Source organism: Malaclemys terrapin, chromosome 10 (genome assembly GCF_027887155.1).
Source record: "Malaclemys terrapin pileata isolate rMalTer1 chromosome 10, rMalTer1.hap1, whole genome shotgun sequence".
NCBI classification, from domain to species: domain Eukaryota; kingdom Metazoa; phylum Chordata; order Testudines; family Emydidae; genus Malaclemys; species Malaclemys terrapin.
In genome coordinates this window covers 55790859-55803588 of record NC_071514.1, presented here as the reverse complement: position 1 = coordinate 55803588, position 12730 = coordinate 55790859, and the positions used below count along the sequence as shown (strand labels likewise).

The following is a 12730-nucleotide window of genomic DNA, read 5'->3' as shown; positions in this document are numbered from 1 at the left end:
CTTAGGCTTTTTGTTCTCTCATCATTGGGCCGTTCTAATGGCAGTCCACAGGCTACCCCCTTTGTTTCAGTCAAATACTTTTGTAGCTGGCAACTGATTTTAACTTTCCCTAGTATTTTCATTGTTAGCAATTTATCAGCCTTCTCTTTGTTTTTAAATTCAACTAAAAGAACCCCATGGTGCAACCTACTGGCTTTTACTGTATTCTCTATGCTTTTTTTCAATCCAGTCAGCTACTTTCACAGGGTTAACATCTCTGTCTTTTATTTCTTTGGCTAGGGATCTTACAGTTATAACACTTTGGTTAATTTCCTTTCTCAGCTTTGCTTTTTTGCCAATATTGTCATCTGCTTCTACTCTTTTATTTTTTTGTTTCTCCCTCTCCCCCTCCCCTTCTCCCTCTCCAATAGACTCTTCTTCAGTTTCCAGAGTGACTTCACTTGGAGGTCAGACATTAGCCCAGCCCCTTTCTGTTACAAACTTCCAGGCTTTATAATCACAACCCACCCCCTCCCCAGCTGGGCTTCAATATGGATTCAGCCTGGCTTTCTCTCTCTTGCAGGTGCTGCCAGGTATGTTAATTGGCCTCTCAGGCCCACATAAACCCCTTCAGGGCCTTTGTGGTGTACACACCCTATCCCATTTCCCCACAAAGGTTCTTATACACTGTAATCAAGTCCCCTTTCAATCTTCTTTTTGACAAGCTTTCACTGTAAGGCATTTTCTCCAGCTCTCCTGCAATTTTTCAACCGCATTTTAAAATGTGATCCAAATCCCTCCAGATCCTCCTCATTATTTTCCACACCGCCAATCTTTATGTCATCTGCAAACTTGATCAGCAGTGATTTCATATTTATTTCCAGATCATAGATGAAAAGTGGAACAGCATCAGGTCTAGTTCTGACCCCTGTCAAACCCCATTATCAACACCCACATTGCATGCTGACCCCTTTCACGACTACTTTTTGAGCTCTGTCAGTTAGCTGCCAGTTTTTAATCCATTTAACACGTGCTTATTGCTATTGTATACTTTTTTAATCAGACTGCCATGTGGTGCTAAGTCAAATGCCTTAAAAAAGTCTACGTTATTTGCATCGATGCAGTTACCTTTATCATCCAAACTTGTAACAGCTCGTCAAAGAATGAAATCAGAGTTGTTAGACAAGACCTACTTTCGATCCTATCCTGTAATTCTTTATCAATTTAATCCCATATCCGTTTTTCCGTTCTTTTTTTGCCTGGGATTGACATTGCATTGTTACATGCAAATTAGTTAATTATGTAATTTGCACTGAATGGCACACAGGCAGTTGCCCTAAACACCACATTTATCCTAAAAGGAGAGGCAGGAGAGGAAGCAGGGGCACTGTCCTGGGAGGGAGCTGGGCAGGGACCAGAAACGCTGTCCATAGGATGGAGAGTGCTGGAAAGGGAACTGAGCCCATTGGTGGGAAAGGCAATAACTGCAAGGCTTGCGATGGGGGGCAGAAGGGAGAATTAGACAGGGCCAGTGGCCTGGTGGGAAGCAAGATGGAGAAAGGGAAACTTCTCTGTGTAGAGAACACTAAACTGGGAGGAGTGGTAGATACGCTGGAGGGTAGGGTTAGGATACAGAGGGACCTAGACAAATTAGAGGATTGGGCCAAAAGAAACCTGATGAGGTTCAACAAGGACAAGTGCAGAGTCCTGCACTTAGGATGGAAGAATCCCGTGCACTGCTACAGACTAGGGACCGAATGGCTAGGCAGCAGTTCTGCAGAAAAGGATCTAGGGGTTACAGTGGACGAGAAGCTGGATATGAATCAACAGTGCGCCCTTGTTGCCAAGAAGGCTAACGGCATTTTGGGCTGTATAAGTAGGGGCATTGCCAGCAGATCGAGGGATGTGATCATTCCACTCTATTCGACATTGGTGAGGCCTCATCTGGAGTACTGTGTCCAGTTTTGGGCCCCACAGTACAAGAAGGATGTGGAAAAATTGGAAAGAGTCTAGTGGAGGGCAACAAAAATGATTAGGGGGCTGGAACACAGGACTTATGAGGAGAGGCTGAGGGGACTGGGATTGTTTAGTCTGCAGAAGAGAAGAATGAGGGGGGATTTGATAGCTGCTTTCAACTACCTGAAACGGGGTTCCAAAGAGGATGGATCTAGACTGTTCTCAGTGGTAGCAGATGACAGAACAAGGAGCAATGGTCTCAAGTTGCAGTGGGGGAGGTTTAGGTTGGATATTAGGAAAAACTTTTTCACTAGGAGCGTGGTGAAGCCCTGGAATGGGTTACCTAGAGAGGTGGCGGAATCTCCTTCCTTAGAGGTTTTTAAGGTCAGGCTTGACAAAGCCCTGGCTGGGATGATTTAGCTGGGAATTGGTCCTGCTTTGAGCAGGGGGTTGGACTAGATGACCTCTTGAGGTCCCTTCCAACCCTGATATTCTATGATTCTATGATTCTAGAGAGCAAGTTGGGGGGCAGTACTCAGGGGAAAGAGCTGCTGAAAGCCCCTGGAAGAGAGCAGGGAAAGGTGTAGGGTATCTGCTCAAGAAGGACCCTTCCTGCCAGTGAGAAGTGCTGGATGAGGGGCCTGCCATGTATGTAGTTTTTATATTTCAGATTACATTCCCTGAAATGTGCCTATGCGCGTGCACACACACACACACACACACATGCCTACGCATACCTGAACATGTGCACTCCCAGGCACACACGTGTGCATACACACAAAGGGGTGATACCTCTTGGGAATTCAAACATCAGTAGGGTTACCATTCGTCTGGATTCCCCCGGACATGTCCGGCTTTTTCGAGTTAAAAATAGCATCCGGGGGGAATTTGTCAATCTCCGGACTTCCCCCGCCCCCCATGCAGAGCGTGCGCAGCTTACAGGGCAGCCCGGATCCTGCCACTCGCTCGGGGCTCCGGCAGCCAGAGCCCTTCCTTCACTTCCCCCTCCTCTCTCCTGAAACTTGACACCACTCCCCTCCTCTCCCTCCCTTCCCCTCCCTCCCTGCATTCGCAGATGGCCGGCCGGCCTCTGCCTCCGGCAGTCTGGAGCTCCAACCCTGCTCCCCTCCCCCGCTTCCGAGCGCGCTGCTCTGCAGCACAGTAAAAGGGCCGGGGGCCAGAGAAGCGGCAGGGAGGTTCTGGGGTAGGGGGGGTAGTCAAGAGACAGGGAGCAGGGGGGAGGGTTGGATGGGTCAGGAGTTCGGGGGGGGCTGTCTGGGGGTTGGGGGTGTAAGGTTTTGGGCAGTCAGGGTACAGGTGGGGGGGTCTCAGGAGGGGGCAGTTAGGGGACAAGGAACAGGGAGGCTTAGGTAGGGGGTGGAGTCCTGGGGGGCAGTTAGGAGCAGGGGTCCCAGGAGGGGGCAGTCAGGGGACAAGGAGCGGGGGGGGGGTTGGGAGTTTGGGGGGGGGCTTTATGGCGGGGGTGGATAAGGTTTTGGGCAGTCAGGGTACAGGTAGGAGGTAGGGTCCTGGGGGGGCAGTTAGGGAGAGGGGTCTTAGGAAGGGGCAGTTAGGGGATAAGGAACAGGGAGGCTTAGGTAGGGGGTGGGGTTCTAGAGGGCAGTTAGGAGCAGGGGTCCCAGGAGGGGGGGGGACAGGGAGCAGAGGGGTTTAGATGGGTCAGGAGTTCGGGGGGGCTGTCAGGGGGTGGGGGTGTGGATAAGGGTTGGGGCAGTCAGGGGACAGGTAGGGGGTAGGGTCCTAGGGGGCCAGTTAGGATGTGGGGAAGGTCTCAGGAGGGGGCAGTCAGGGGACAAGAGGCAGGGAGGCTTAGGGAGGGGGTGGAGTCCTGGGGGGCAGTCAGGGGACAAGGAGTGGGGGGGAGGGTTGGGGGTTCTGAGGGGGCAGGAAGTGGGAGGGAATGGAAGGGGCAGGGGCGGGGCTAGGACAGGACGGGGGCAGGGCTAGGGCGGGGCTCCTCCTGTCCTCTTTTTTGATTGTTGAAATATGGTAACCCTAAACATCAGAAAACAGACCCTACACATCAAATCTTTCTGTTTCTAAGCCCCTCATGATTTTGGGGGCGCTATCACAGGATTTTTGAACTTTTAGGTTTGGCAACACTGGAACGTGCCCAGATAGCTGGTTTGCTGAGTCAGAATGGGACTTTTGTATAGTCATTTTTCAGAGAAGAGTCACATTTTAAACAGGAAAAGCTTTATTCACCCAAGGTTGCCAACTTTCTAAAGGCACAAAACCGAAGACGCCTGCACTGCTCCTTCTCCAAGACCCCACCCCTTCTCTGAGGTCCCACCCTAACTAGCTCCATCCCCCCTCCCTCCATGCCCCTAGGCCCATGGGTGTCCAGGGAGGCTCCGCGCATTGCCCTCGCGCCCGCAGGTGTCGCCCCTGCAGCTCTCATTGGCTGGGAACCACGACCAATGGGAGCTGTGGTGGCAGCACCTGCAAACGCGAGGGCAGCGCATGGCGCCTCCCTGGCTGCCCATGGGCCTAGGGGCTGCGGAGACCTGGCGGCCGCTTCTGAGAGCCATTTGGAGCTAGGGCAGACAGGGAGCCTGCCTTAGCCCCAAACTCCCGCTGTGCTGCCGACCGGACTTTTAATGGCCTGGTTGGCAGTGCTGACCAGACTTGCCAGGGTCCCTTTACGACTGGGCTTTCTGGTTGAAAACCCGATGCCTGGCAACCCTAATTCAGCCATGAACACATGGTAAGCAGCAGAGACTTGAACTACGGTAACAACCCCCACCCCCACACTTGAGTGATGGGCACAGAGCTCCCATTCTGTGCTTTTGCAGAATGTGGTGCAGAACTCTTCCTGAGCCTGGAAACATTACAAATTTAACTGTGGTAACATATATTTAACCAACAGTTTTTTAAAAAACAGTCTATATCTAGGTAGGACATGATTCCTATCATGCCTTTCTCAGAGTTATAGTTCAAGTTGTTTTTCACATTGCACTCCCTATAGCGCCACCTCTTGGTGAGTTCACATGTTGACTCTGGCTACAGAATTTATTTCAACTGAGTAGGGAAATCAGAGACAATACCTACCCTGTTTTTTCAACCAGTTCTATCTGTTTGACTTGAAAAGAGCAACTCTTAAGGCAAGTATCTACACCCCTTCATCCACTGACACAAATGTAAGGCTTGGAATATTTTTCAGGCAAACACATGGCATTAAATCCTGTTGGTTACTGAACTTTGGGAACCACACCAGTATTTCAGTTTTAAATTAAGACATCCTTTCCCAGATTCAGCTCTGCAGACAGAGAAGTCTCTGAAGAGTGAGCCTTTCCTGGGCAGTGTTCTGGCCAGAACCTTTCCAAAGGATTATTTCTAGCTTGGGTTACTCTGTTCAGAATAAACGGGAGAAAAAGGACAGACTATTTTACCCCCCTGCCTTTGGGATTTGAGTCACCCAATCAAGCTAGCATTTCAGCTGAGTCACTTGCACTCCTTTCAGTAGGGGAACAGAACCCACCTGCTCTCTGGGCCAGTCACAGCTACTGGTTGCTTCATTTCCACCTGTGTTTCCAGCATGTTGAGCAGGGTACTGCATTGGGGCTAAATGCTAAGGTGCTGTATGAGAATTTTGACCCACTTGGGAGCAGCAGCTTGATAAGACAGGTCGTGGTGGTGGTGGAGGGAAGGCATGCTGCAGGTCTTGCCCTACCTTTGTTGTGGTCATTATGGAAAGAGGGGTGTTTCTAGCATTGGATCGCGAAAAGGCTGAACAGTTGATTTCACTTAATATCACTCTTTAGGCATCAGTGGTGGTAGTAATTCACATTACTGCGTGTGCTAGCTCCTGCAGGGCTCTGGTGCCTCCCATGCCTCCTTACAGGCCAGCTTCCCCTCCTATTCACTGGCACAGCAACACTCCTTAAGGGGGGCATGGATAACACAGATTGGCAGCAGGGCAGGGCTAGAGAGCAGGGCTGAGTAGTGGTGCTCTTGGATGACAGCCGGGCCCCTGTCACCAACTAGTTCCCATCTTCCTGGAAGATTCCAGCCCCCCAGTCCCAGTGGGTGGCTGGCACCCCTGTTCCATGGTCTTTCCGCAGGCTCCTAAACATATTGATTGTGGTTTTTTTTTTGTTTTTTTTTTGAGTTTTATGATAGTTTAGGTTGAAGGAACAATCATAAAAATAAAAGGGGGGAAAAGGAAAAGGAAAAACCATTGTGGCTGGGATTAGAGCTGATGGAATCAGGAGCCAGGCTCTCCACTGGGGCCATAGAACTGGCTCTGCTATGAGGATAAGGATCTCTCCCACTATCCACTCTGTCCAAACCCCCAGCCTCTTTCTCTCTCATTTGTGAAGCCCAACGGCTGAGTCTCAGCCCAACAGATTTCCTCAGGTCCTTTATTTTAACATGTACTGAAATGTATTAAAACTGATAAGTACCATTTTACACAACATTGAAGCTTACACTAATTGCATGGTATGCTTGAAGGCAGTAGAAATGTACATGAGAGAAAAATACATAGGCTCATGGAAATACTGTTTTCCTAAAATGTCCCTTAAAATAAAGCATTGTTCCTTATTTTTCACATGGTTTTCCCTTATTTCCATCCAGCAAAGGTGGTCACTCTACTCAGGTCCCCCAGAAGGGCTGGGCAGGATGAAAGCAATCTGGGCCTTTAGGAACGGCACCACATCAGGCCCCTGTGGCCCTGTCTCCCCACTTCCAGTGGCAATGACGGGGTCCCCCAGTTCTGCCCCCAGAGAGGCAGCAGTATGGGGCCCACTTCTCCCTGCCTAGAAGCAGCAGCAGGTTCCCCTTCCCTTTGGGAGCAGCAGAGGTGGCAGCAGTGATTCCCCTGTTCTTGTCCCAGCACCTGAGGTGGATGGGCCAAGCTCCTCAGAGCAGCATGTCTCAGAGATAACATGGTGTATAGAGCAGTTCCTCCTCCTCATCAGAGCTACTAGGTCAGGCTCTCAGCAAACTCAGGCAGGTAACAGACATCAATTACTCTTGTGTCCTGTTTACAAACTATTCTATCCAACCAGGAGGGCTAGAAGTTAACTTTGTGTGTTTATGAAAACTGAGATTTTGATGTAATCACATGACTCCAGGAGCTAAAGCCCTAGGCACTGGCCTTTTGTGCCTTAATCCGGCCCTGTAGACAAGGGCTTTCATCTGGCAAACCCCAAAGGTGCAGCAAAGGTACAGAGTTGGGCCTCTGATGATGTGACCTTCACTTTCCCCCATATCTTGGTCCCTTCTTACTCATAGGGCCTAGGATTGGAGGTGGGAGAAAAGAGTTGGACTTGGAGGCAGTTCCTTATTAGAAACAGGGAGTTTGCAGCTGCTGCAAAGGTAACTGTCCCTGTAGCATGGCAAATGGGAAGATGGTGATGGAGCTGAGAGGTCTGATGGCTTTTCTTACTGGAGACTGATGAGGTTACAATGAATAAGGATAAGCTCTTTGTATTTAATTTTTAAAGTGGCTTGTGGCAGCGATGTTAGCAGAGTGCGGGTGATTGTTTAGAAGAACCCCCAAAGGTTAGCCTGTCCAGGACCAGGGTCCAGAAAGGAGCAGCTGTATGCCTTTGTCTTGCAAAGTTGGTAAATATCCTCTTTTTAAAATGACCCGGGAAACTGAGCTGGCTTCTGCAGAGCACTGCTGCCAAATTTGGAAACGGCTTCGTTCCCTGCAGTGGGAAAGGGGAGGGAGGCGTGCAGCCCGGCCTGCACGGAGGGCACGGACAGCAGCTCTGGAGGCTCCAGGTTTGGCTCTCTCCTCTCCTGAGCACGGCGGAGCCCGCCCCCGGAGCCGGGGCTCTCCTGCGCCTCCTGGCTCGGGCTCTCCCGGCGCGGCGCCCGCAGTACCGGGTGGAGGCGCGGGGGGCGCGGCGGAGCCGGTCTCTCCCGGCAGCGGCTGGGCTGGAGCCGCGGCGCAGGCTGAGCCGTGCGGGGCTCGCTGCTCTCCGTGTCGCCGCCAGACCGAGCGGCTGCGGCCATGGGGGTCCCGGGCCGCCCGCCTTGTGCTGCTTCCCCGCGGCCGCCGCCTGCGGCCTCTGGCCGCCGCCACTGCTGAGCCGCATGGGCCGGGCCCCGCGCCGCGGCTGCTCCGAGCGGGTGAGCGAGCGGGAGCGGCCGGAGCCAGGCCCCGGCCGTGCTGCGCCGAGGCCGCGGGGCCGAGCCGGGGAGGCCGCCCCATTGTGGGGCCGCCGGGACGGGCCAGCTCCGAGCCGGCGCTAGGCCGCCGCGCTGGGAGGGGAGCGGGCCGGGCCGGGCCGGGCGTGCGGGATCCGCCCGCGGGCGCTGGGCTCCGGCCGGGCCGGCGGGAGGAGGGGGATCGGGCTCCCGGGGTCCCCGGCGGGTGCGGGCAGCCAGGCTCCCCGCGGAGTGCCGGCTCGGCCCGCGAGGGTCCCGGGCCCCGCGTCCTGCTCGCTCAGGCGGAGCCATGGCTCCTGTCAGTGCCGCAGCGCGCTACCGGAGCTGGCCCGGGGCTGCGGGAGCCTCCGAGCTCGGGGCACTGGCCAGCAGCAGGGCGAACGAGCAGCCCACTTGGGAGACCCTGGGCAGCGCGGGGGAGGATCATTATCCGAACAGTTAGGAGGGATTATAGGGTGAAAATCCAGGGTCTGGACACCAAGGCCTCGATCCGCGCCGGAACAGCAGCACATAGCCGCCGGGATCGGGGCCTCAGACAGTGCATGTGTCTCCGCACCATGTACCTGGGCTGTGCCCAGAGTCACCAGGCATGGTGATTTACAGAAGTGCCTTCAAGCTTTCCCCGGAGTTGAAATGCTCAGAGCTTATTAGGTCGAGAGAAATGGAGCCTTGCTTGCAACTTGGAGCAAAATGGCTCGTGTGTCAGTTTCGGAGTGTGGGGTTCAACTCAATGAAAAGGTTGAAACGTTATGTTGGATATTTAGGTGCTGGGAACTTTAGGATCTTTATTGTGAAGATCAGATTAATTCCACGGCCTCATTGTTCTAGTGATGGACGAGAAACATACTGTAAACGGGGCATAGTATGAAATAAGAAGACACTAAATTACAGGTGTTAAGGCAAACCTCAGAATAGCACCTGAATGTTGTGTTTTGATCCAGTAGGTGTAATGAGTAACAGTATATCTTGGTCTCATGATCACAAAAAACAGTTGAAGCACAGTTATCTAGGAATTAAAATCAGTTAACCTGCTTGTTTCCCACCTTATTTTGTTCTGTGATGACATACAAACTGTTTGGTGTCTTGAAGGCCAGCAAGGGCACCTTCTAGCTGTATTTTTTCAGCTCAGTTGGGAGCAACAGAAGTGGGAAAGTTGTCTGAAAGATGTATTCCTTTGTGTGGGGTGAGCTTTGTGAGAGAGGCTTTTATTTCATAATTATTTTCCTTGGCATATTTTCATATGCAATTGAGTTAGTCCATGTAAAGAAGTGATTTGTAAGACAGCTGCAGCTTTACAGCATTCAGGTTTTTGAGTTCACCAGTATTATTTTGTAACACAACTTTTGTTAGTGTCTTTAAAGAATTTAAGTTATATTGATTTATTACAAAAGTAGGTACCAGAGGTTGTACGCTTCTACTCCTGCCTCCATAAACACACACCTTCTGCACCATGTTGATTCAAATTACTTTAAAAAATATTGTTTGTTTCTCATCATCAGGTGGTGACTAGAAATGTTCTCAGGGCCAGCAGCAAATGATGTTTGTTAGCTTACATGAAGTGTCAGTAAATACCCTCCATTTCATGAAGTATAATGATATATTTAGTAGTGCTGTACACAATACACACAATTTTTACATTATGCTAATTTATTACAGGAGTGTAATTGAGAAATAGTGCAAAATATTCTGGGCACGACTGTATTATGATTATCTGTACATTATGATTTTAATTTCACTGAAGTATATTGTTAACTTAACCTAATGAATGCGCAAAATGCTTGTCTGTTAAATGTGCTAAGACACTGTCAAAATGTTTCCAGGACTGGAGGGGAATTTCATAATGTGTAATGATCGTTGATTGTATTGAAAGTTGTCCATGCTTGATTAAGTTATATTCTTGATTTTAATGCTAATTGGAAGTTTTTTCAGAATATTTTCATATGCCCTGAAAGAAATTCTAAAACTATTATGGAGACGTGAATTTACCTGGTGTTTAGCTATGTAAAAATACTGTATGTTTTATGACTTAAGTCTGGTATACATATATACACATTAAAAAAATTCAAGTAAATCCCCTGTTTAAGAAATCCTCTTCTAGGGGTTGGTCATCAGTTTGTTTAGCTACCTCAGTATTTGAAAGCTTAGAAATACTGGAGTATTCTAAAAAATAGTTGTGTTAGAATTTTTGTCTGCAATATTTCTTAATGTTGTTCTCATTTGTTTTAGCAGGACAAACGCATTCACTCTGGAACTACTGATACTGGTGTTTTGAGACTAAGCCTGTTCCCTCATTGTTCCTGTGCAAGCAGGCACCATAAAAATGAATATCCAGGGGAAAGGCTTCCCTTTGGATCTTGGGGGAAGCTTCACCGAAGATGCTCCAAGGCCACCGGTCCCTGGTGAGGAGGGTGAGCTGGTTTCTACAGATCCAAGGCCAATCAGCCACGGCTTCTACTCTGGTAAAAGTGACGTGATTAAAAATGAGACTTCTACAGCAACACCGAGGCGCTCTGATCTGGATTTGGGGTATGAACCTGAGGGGAGTGCTTCTCCAACTCCACCCTACCTGAAATGGGCTGAGTCGTTGCACTCATTGTTGGATGATCAAGATGGGATAAATCTGTTCAGGACTTTCCTGAAGCAGGAGGACTGTGCAGATTTGCTGGACTTCTGGTTTGCCTGCAGTGGCTTCAGGAAGCTAGAGCTCTGTGTCTCCAATGAGGAAAAGAGGCTCAAATTGGCTAAAGCTATTTACAAAAAATACATTCTGGACAATAATGGGATAGTATCCCGGCAAATCAAACCAGCCACAAAAAGCTTCATAAAAGATTGTGTTATGAAACTGCAAATTGATCCTGACATGTTTGACCAGGCCCAAACTGAGATTCAGTGCATGATCGAAGATAATACCTATCCTTTGTTCCTTAAGTCAGATATTTATTTGGAATATACAAGGACAGGTGGGGAAAGTCCTAAAATTTATAGTGATCAGAGCTCAGGATCTGGGACAGGAAAAGGACTGCCTGGATATTTGCCTACTCTTAATGAGGATGAGGAGTGGAAGTGTGACCAAGACATCGAAGAGGAAACCAGCCGAGATTCAGCCCCATCCAGCAGGCTTACTCAGAAGCTGCTTTTGGAGACAGCCACCCAGCGTGCCACATCAACCAGGCGATATAGCGAAGGAAGAGAGTTCAGGTACATTAGCCTGATAGAATAAAATTTCTAGTGTCTTGTGTCTGTAGAACTTCCATGAAAGCTGTTTGGGCTTCTTGGGGCTGTTGTGAATTTGGGGATGCACGTGGGACTGCGTAAGTGTCAGTTTTGGGGATGAACGCTACTTTTTCATTTGGAAATTTTGTTTGGAATGCAAGCTTTTTTTTTTTTTTGAGGAGAGTCAGTCTGAAATATCTGTGGAAACTGAGAACTGCGCTTGTCAGTTTCTCTATGATTTCTATTAATCACACCTGAAGTGTGTTTCTCATCTTAAGGAGCTGATGGAGAGTGTGATATGAAGCTAGGGCTGGTGAAAGATGGAGGGCTAATGCATCAATCATGGCCATGGGTGATCCTCTCATGTGCACTGAAGGATGATTCAAATGAGCTGCATTTCCAGGTTCGGATTTGGCCTGTAGGGGAGAAATGTCAGTATTTAGTGGTTGGATTGTAGATTTATATACTCATAATTAGGGCCCTACCAAATTCATGGCCACAAAAAATACATCATGGATGGTGAAATCTGGTCTCCCTCTGTGAAATTTGGTCTTTTATATGCTTTTACCCGATACTATACAGATTTCACAGGGATAGACCAGCGTTTCTCAAATTGGGGGTCCTGACCCAAAAGGAAGTTGTAGGGGGGTTGCAAGGTTATTTTAGGGGGGGGCGTGGTATTTCTGCACTGCCTTCAGAGCTGGGCAGCCGGAGAGCAGTGACTTTTGGCTGGGCGCCCAGCTCTGAAGGCAGCGCCCTACCAGCACCAGTGGAGAAGTCAGGGTGGCAATGCAATACCATATCATGCCACCCTGACTTCTGCACTGCTGCTTTCAGAGCTAGGCAGCTGGAGAGTGGCGGCTGATGACCAAGGGCCCAGCTCTGAAGGCAGCAGTGGCAATACCATACCATGCCACCCTTACTTCTGCGCTGCTGCTGCCTTCAGAACTGGGCTCCCAGCCAGCAGCCGTCGCTCTCCGGCCGCTCAGCTCTGAAGGCAGTGCTGCCGTCAGCAGCAGTACAGAAGTAAGGGTAGCAGTACTGCAACCCTCCTACAATAACCTTGCAACCATCTCCACAGCTCCTTTTTGGGTCAGGACCCCTACAATTACAACACTGTGAAATTTCAGATTTATGTATCTGAAATCATGAAATCGTCAATTTTTAAAATCCTATGACCGTGAAATTGGTAGGGCCTTACTCGTAATAGGACTTTGCTGTGTAAATATGGAAGGGAATACTCAATGTGACCGGTGGCTGGTGACTACAAGTTCTTTGTCACTTGAGCGATAGTAGCCATCATATTCCTCTATACCAAATGGGGTGCATAGCAATCCCTGGAAGTGATTTTTGATTTGGTCTTAAAGGCTTTCTGACAGTGGATTCTACCAGTGCCATCCAAAAGTAGGAGTTGCCAAATTTAGCTATTTATTTTCCC

At 49.6% G+C, this 12730-nt stretch overlaps 2 protein-coding genes across 3 annotated transcripts in view; one reads left to right on the top strand and one right to left on the bottom strand.

Moving 5' to 3' along the window:
- Positions 1-7542: 7542 nt before the first annotated feature.
- On the bottom strand, positions 7543-8370 carry LOC128844517 (translation initiation factor IF-2-like). Its single transcript, XM_054042311.1, has one exon. It carries the CDS (start codon positions 8368-8370, stop codon positions 7543-7545), a length of 828 nt encoding a protein of 275 aa, XP_053898286.1.
- The window catches only part of AXIN1 (axin 1), a 186365-nt gene continuing 181454 nt past the window's right edge, over positions 7820-12730 (top strand). Inside the window, exons 1-2 of one of the 2 annotated variants that reach the window (XM_054042109.1) lie at positions 7820-8040; positions 10309-11277. In XM_054042109.1, coding sequence (XP_053898084.1) covers positions 10400-11277 — 878 coding nt within the window. In that variant the 5' untranslated portion in view covers positions 7820-8040; positions 10309-10399. Of the gene's footprint in view, positions 8041-10305; positions 11278-12730 lie in introns of both variants that reach the window. The other variant, XM_054042110.1, reaches the window with a different exon arrangement.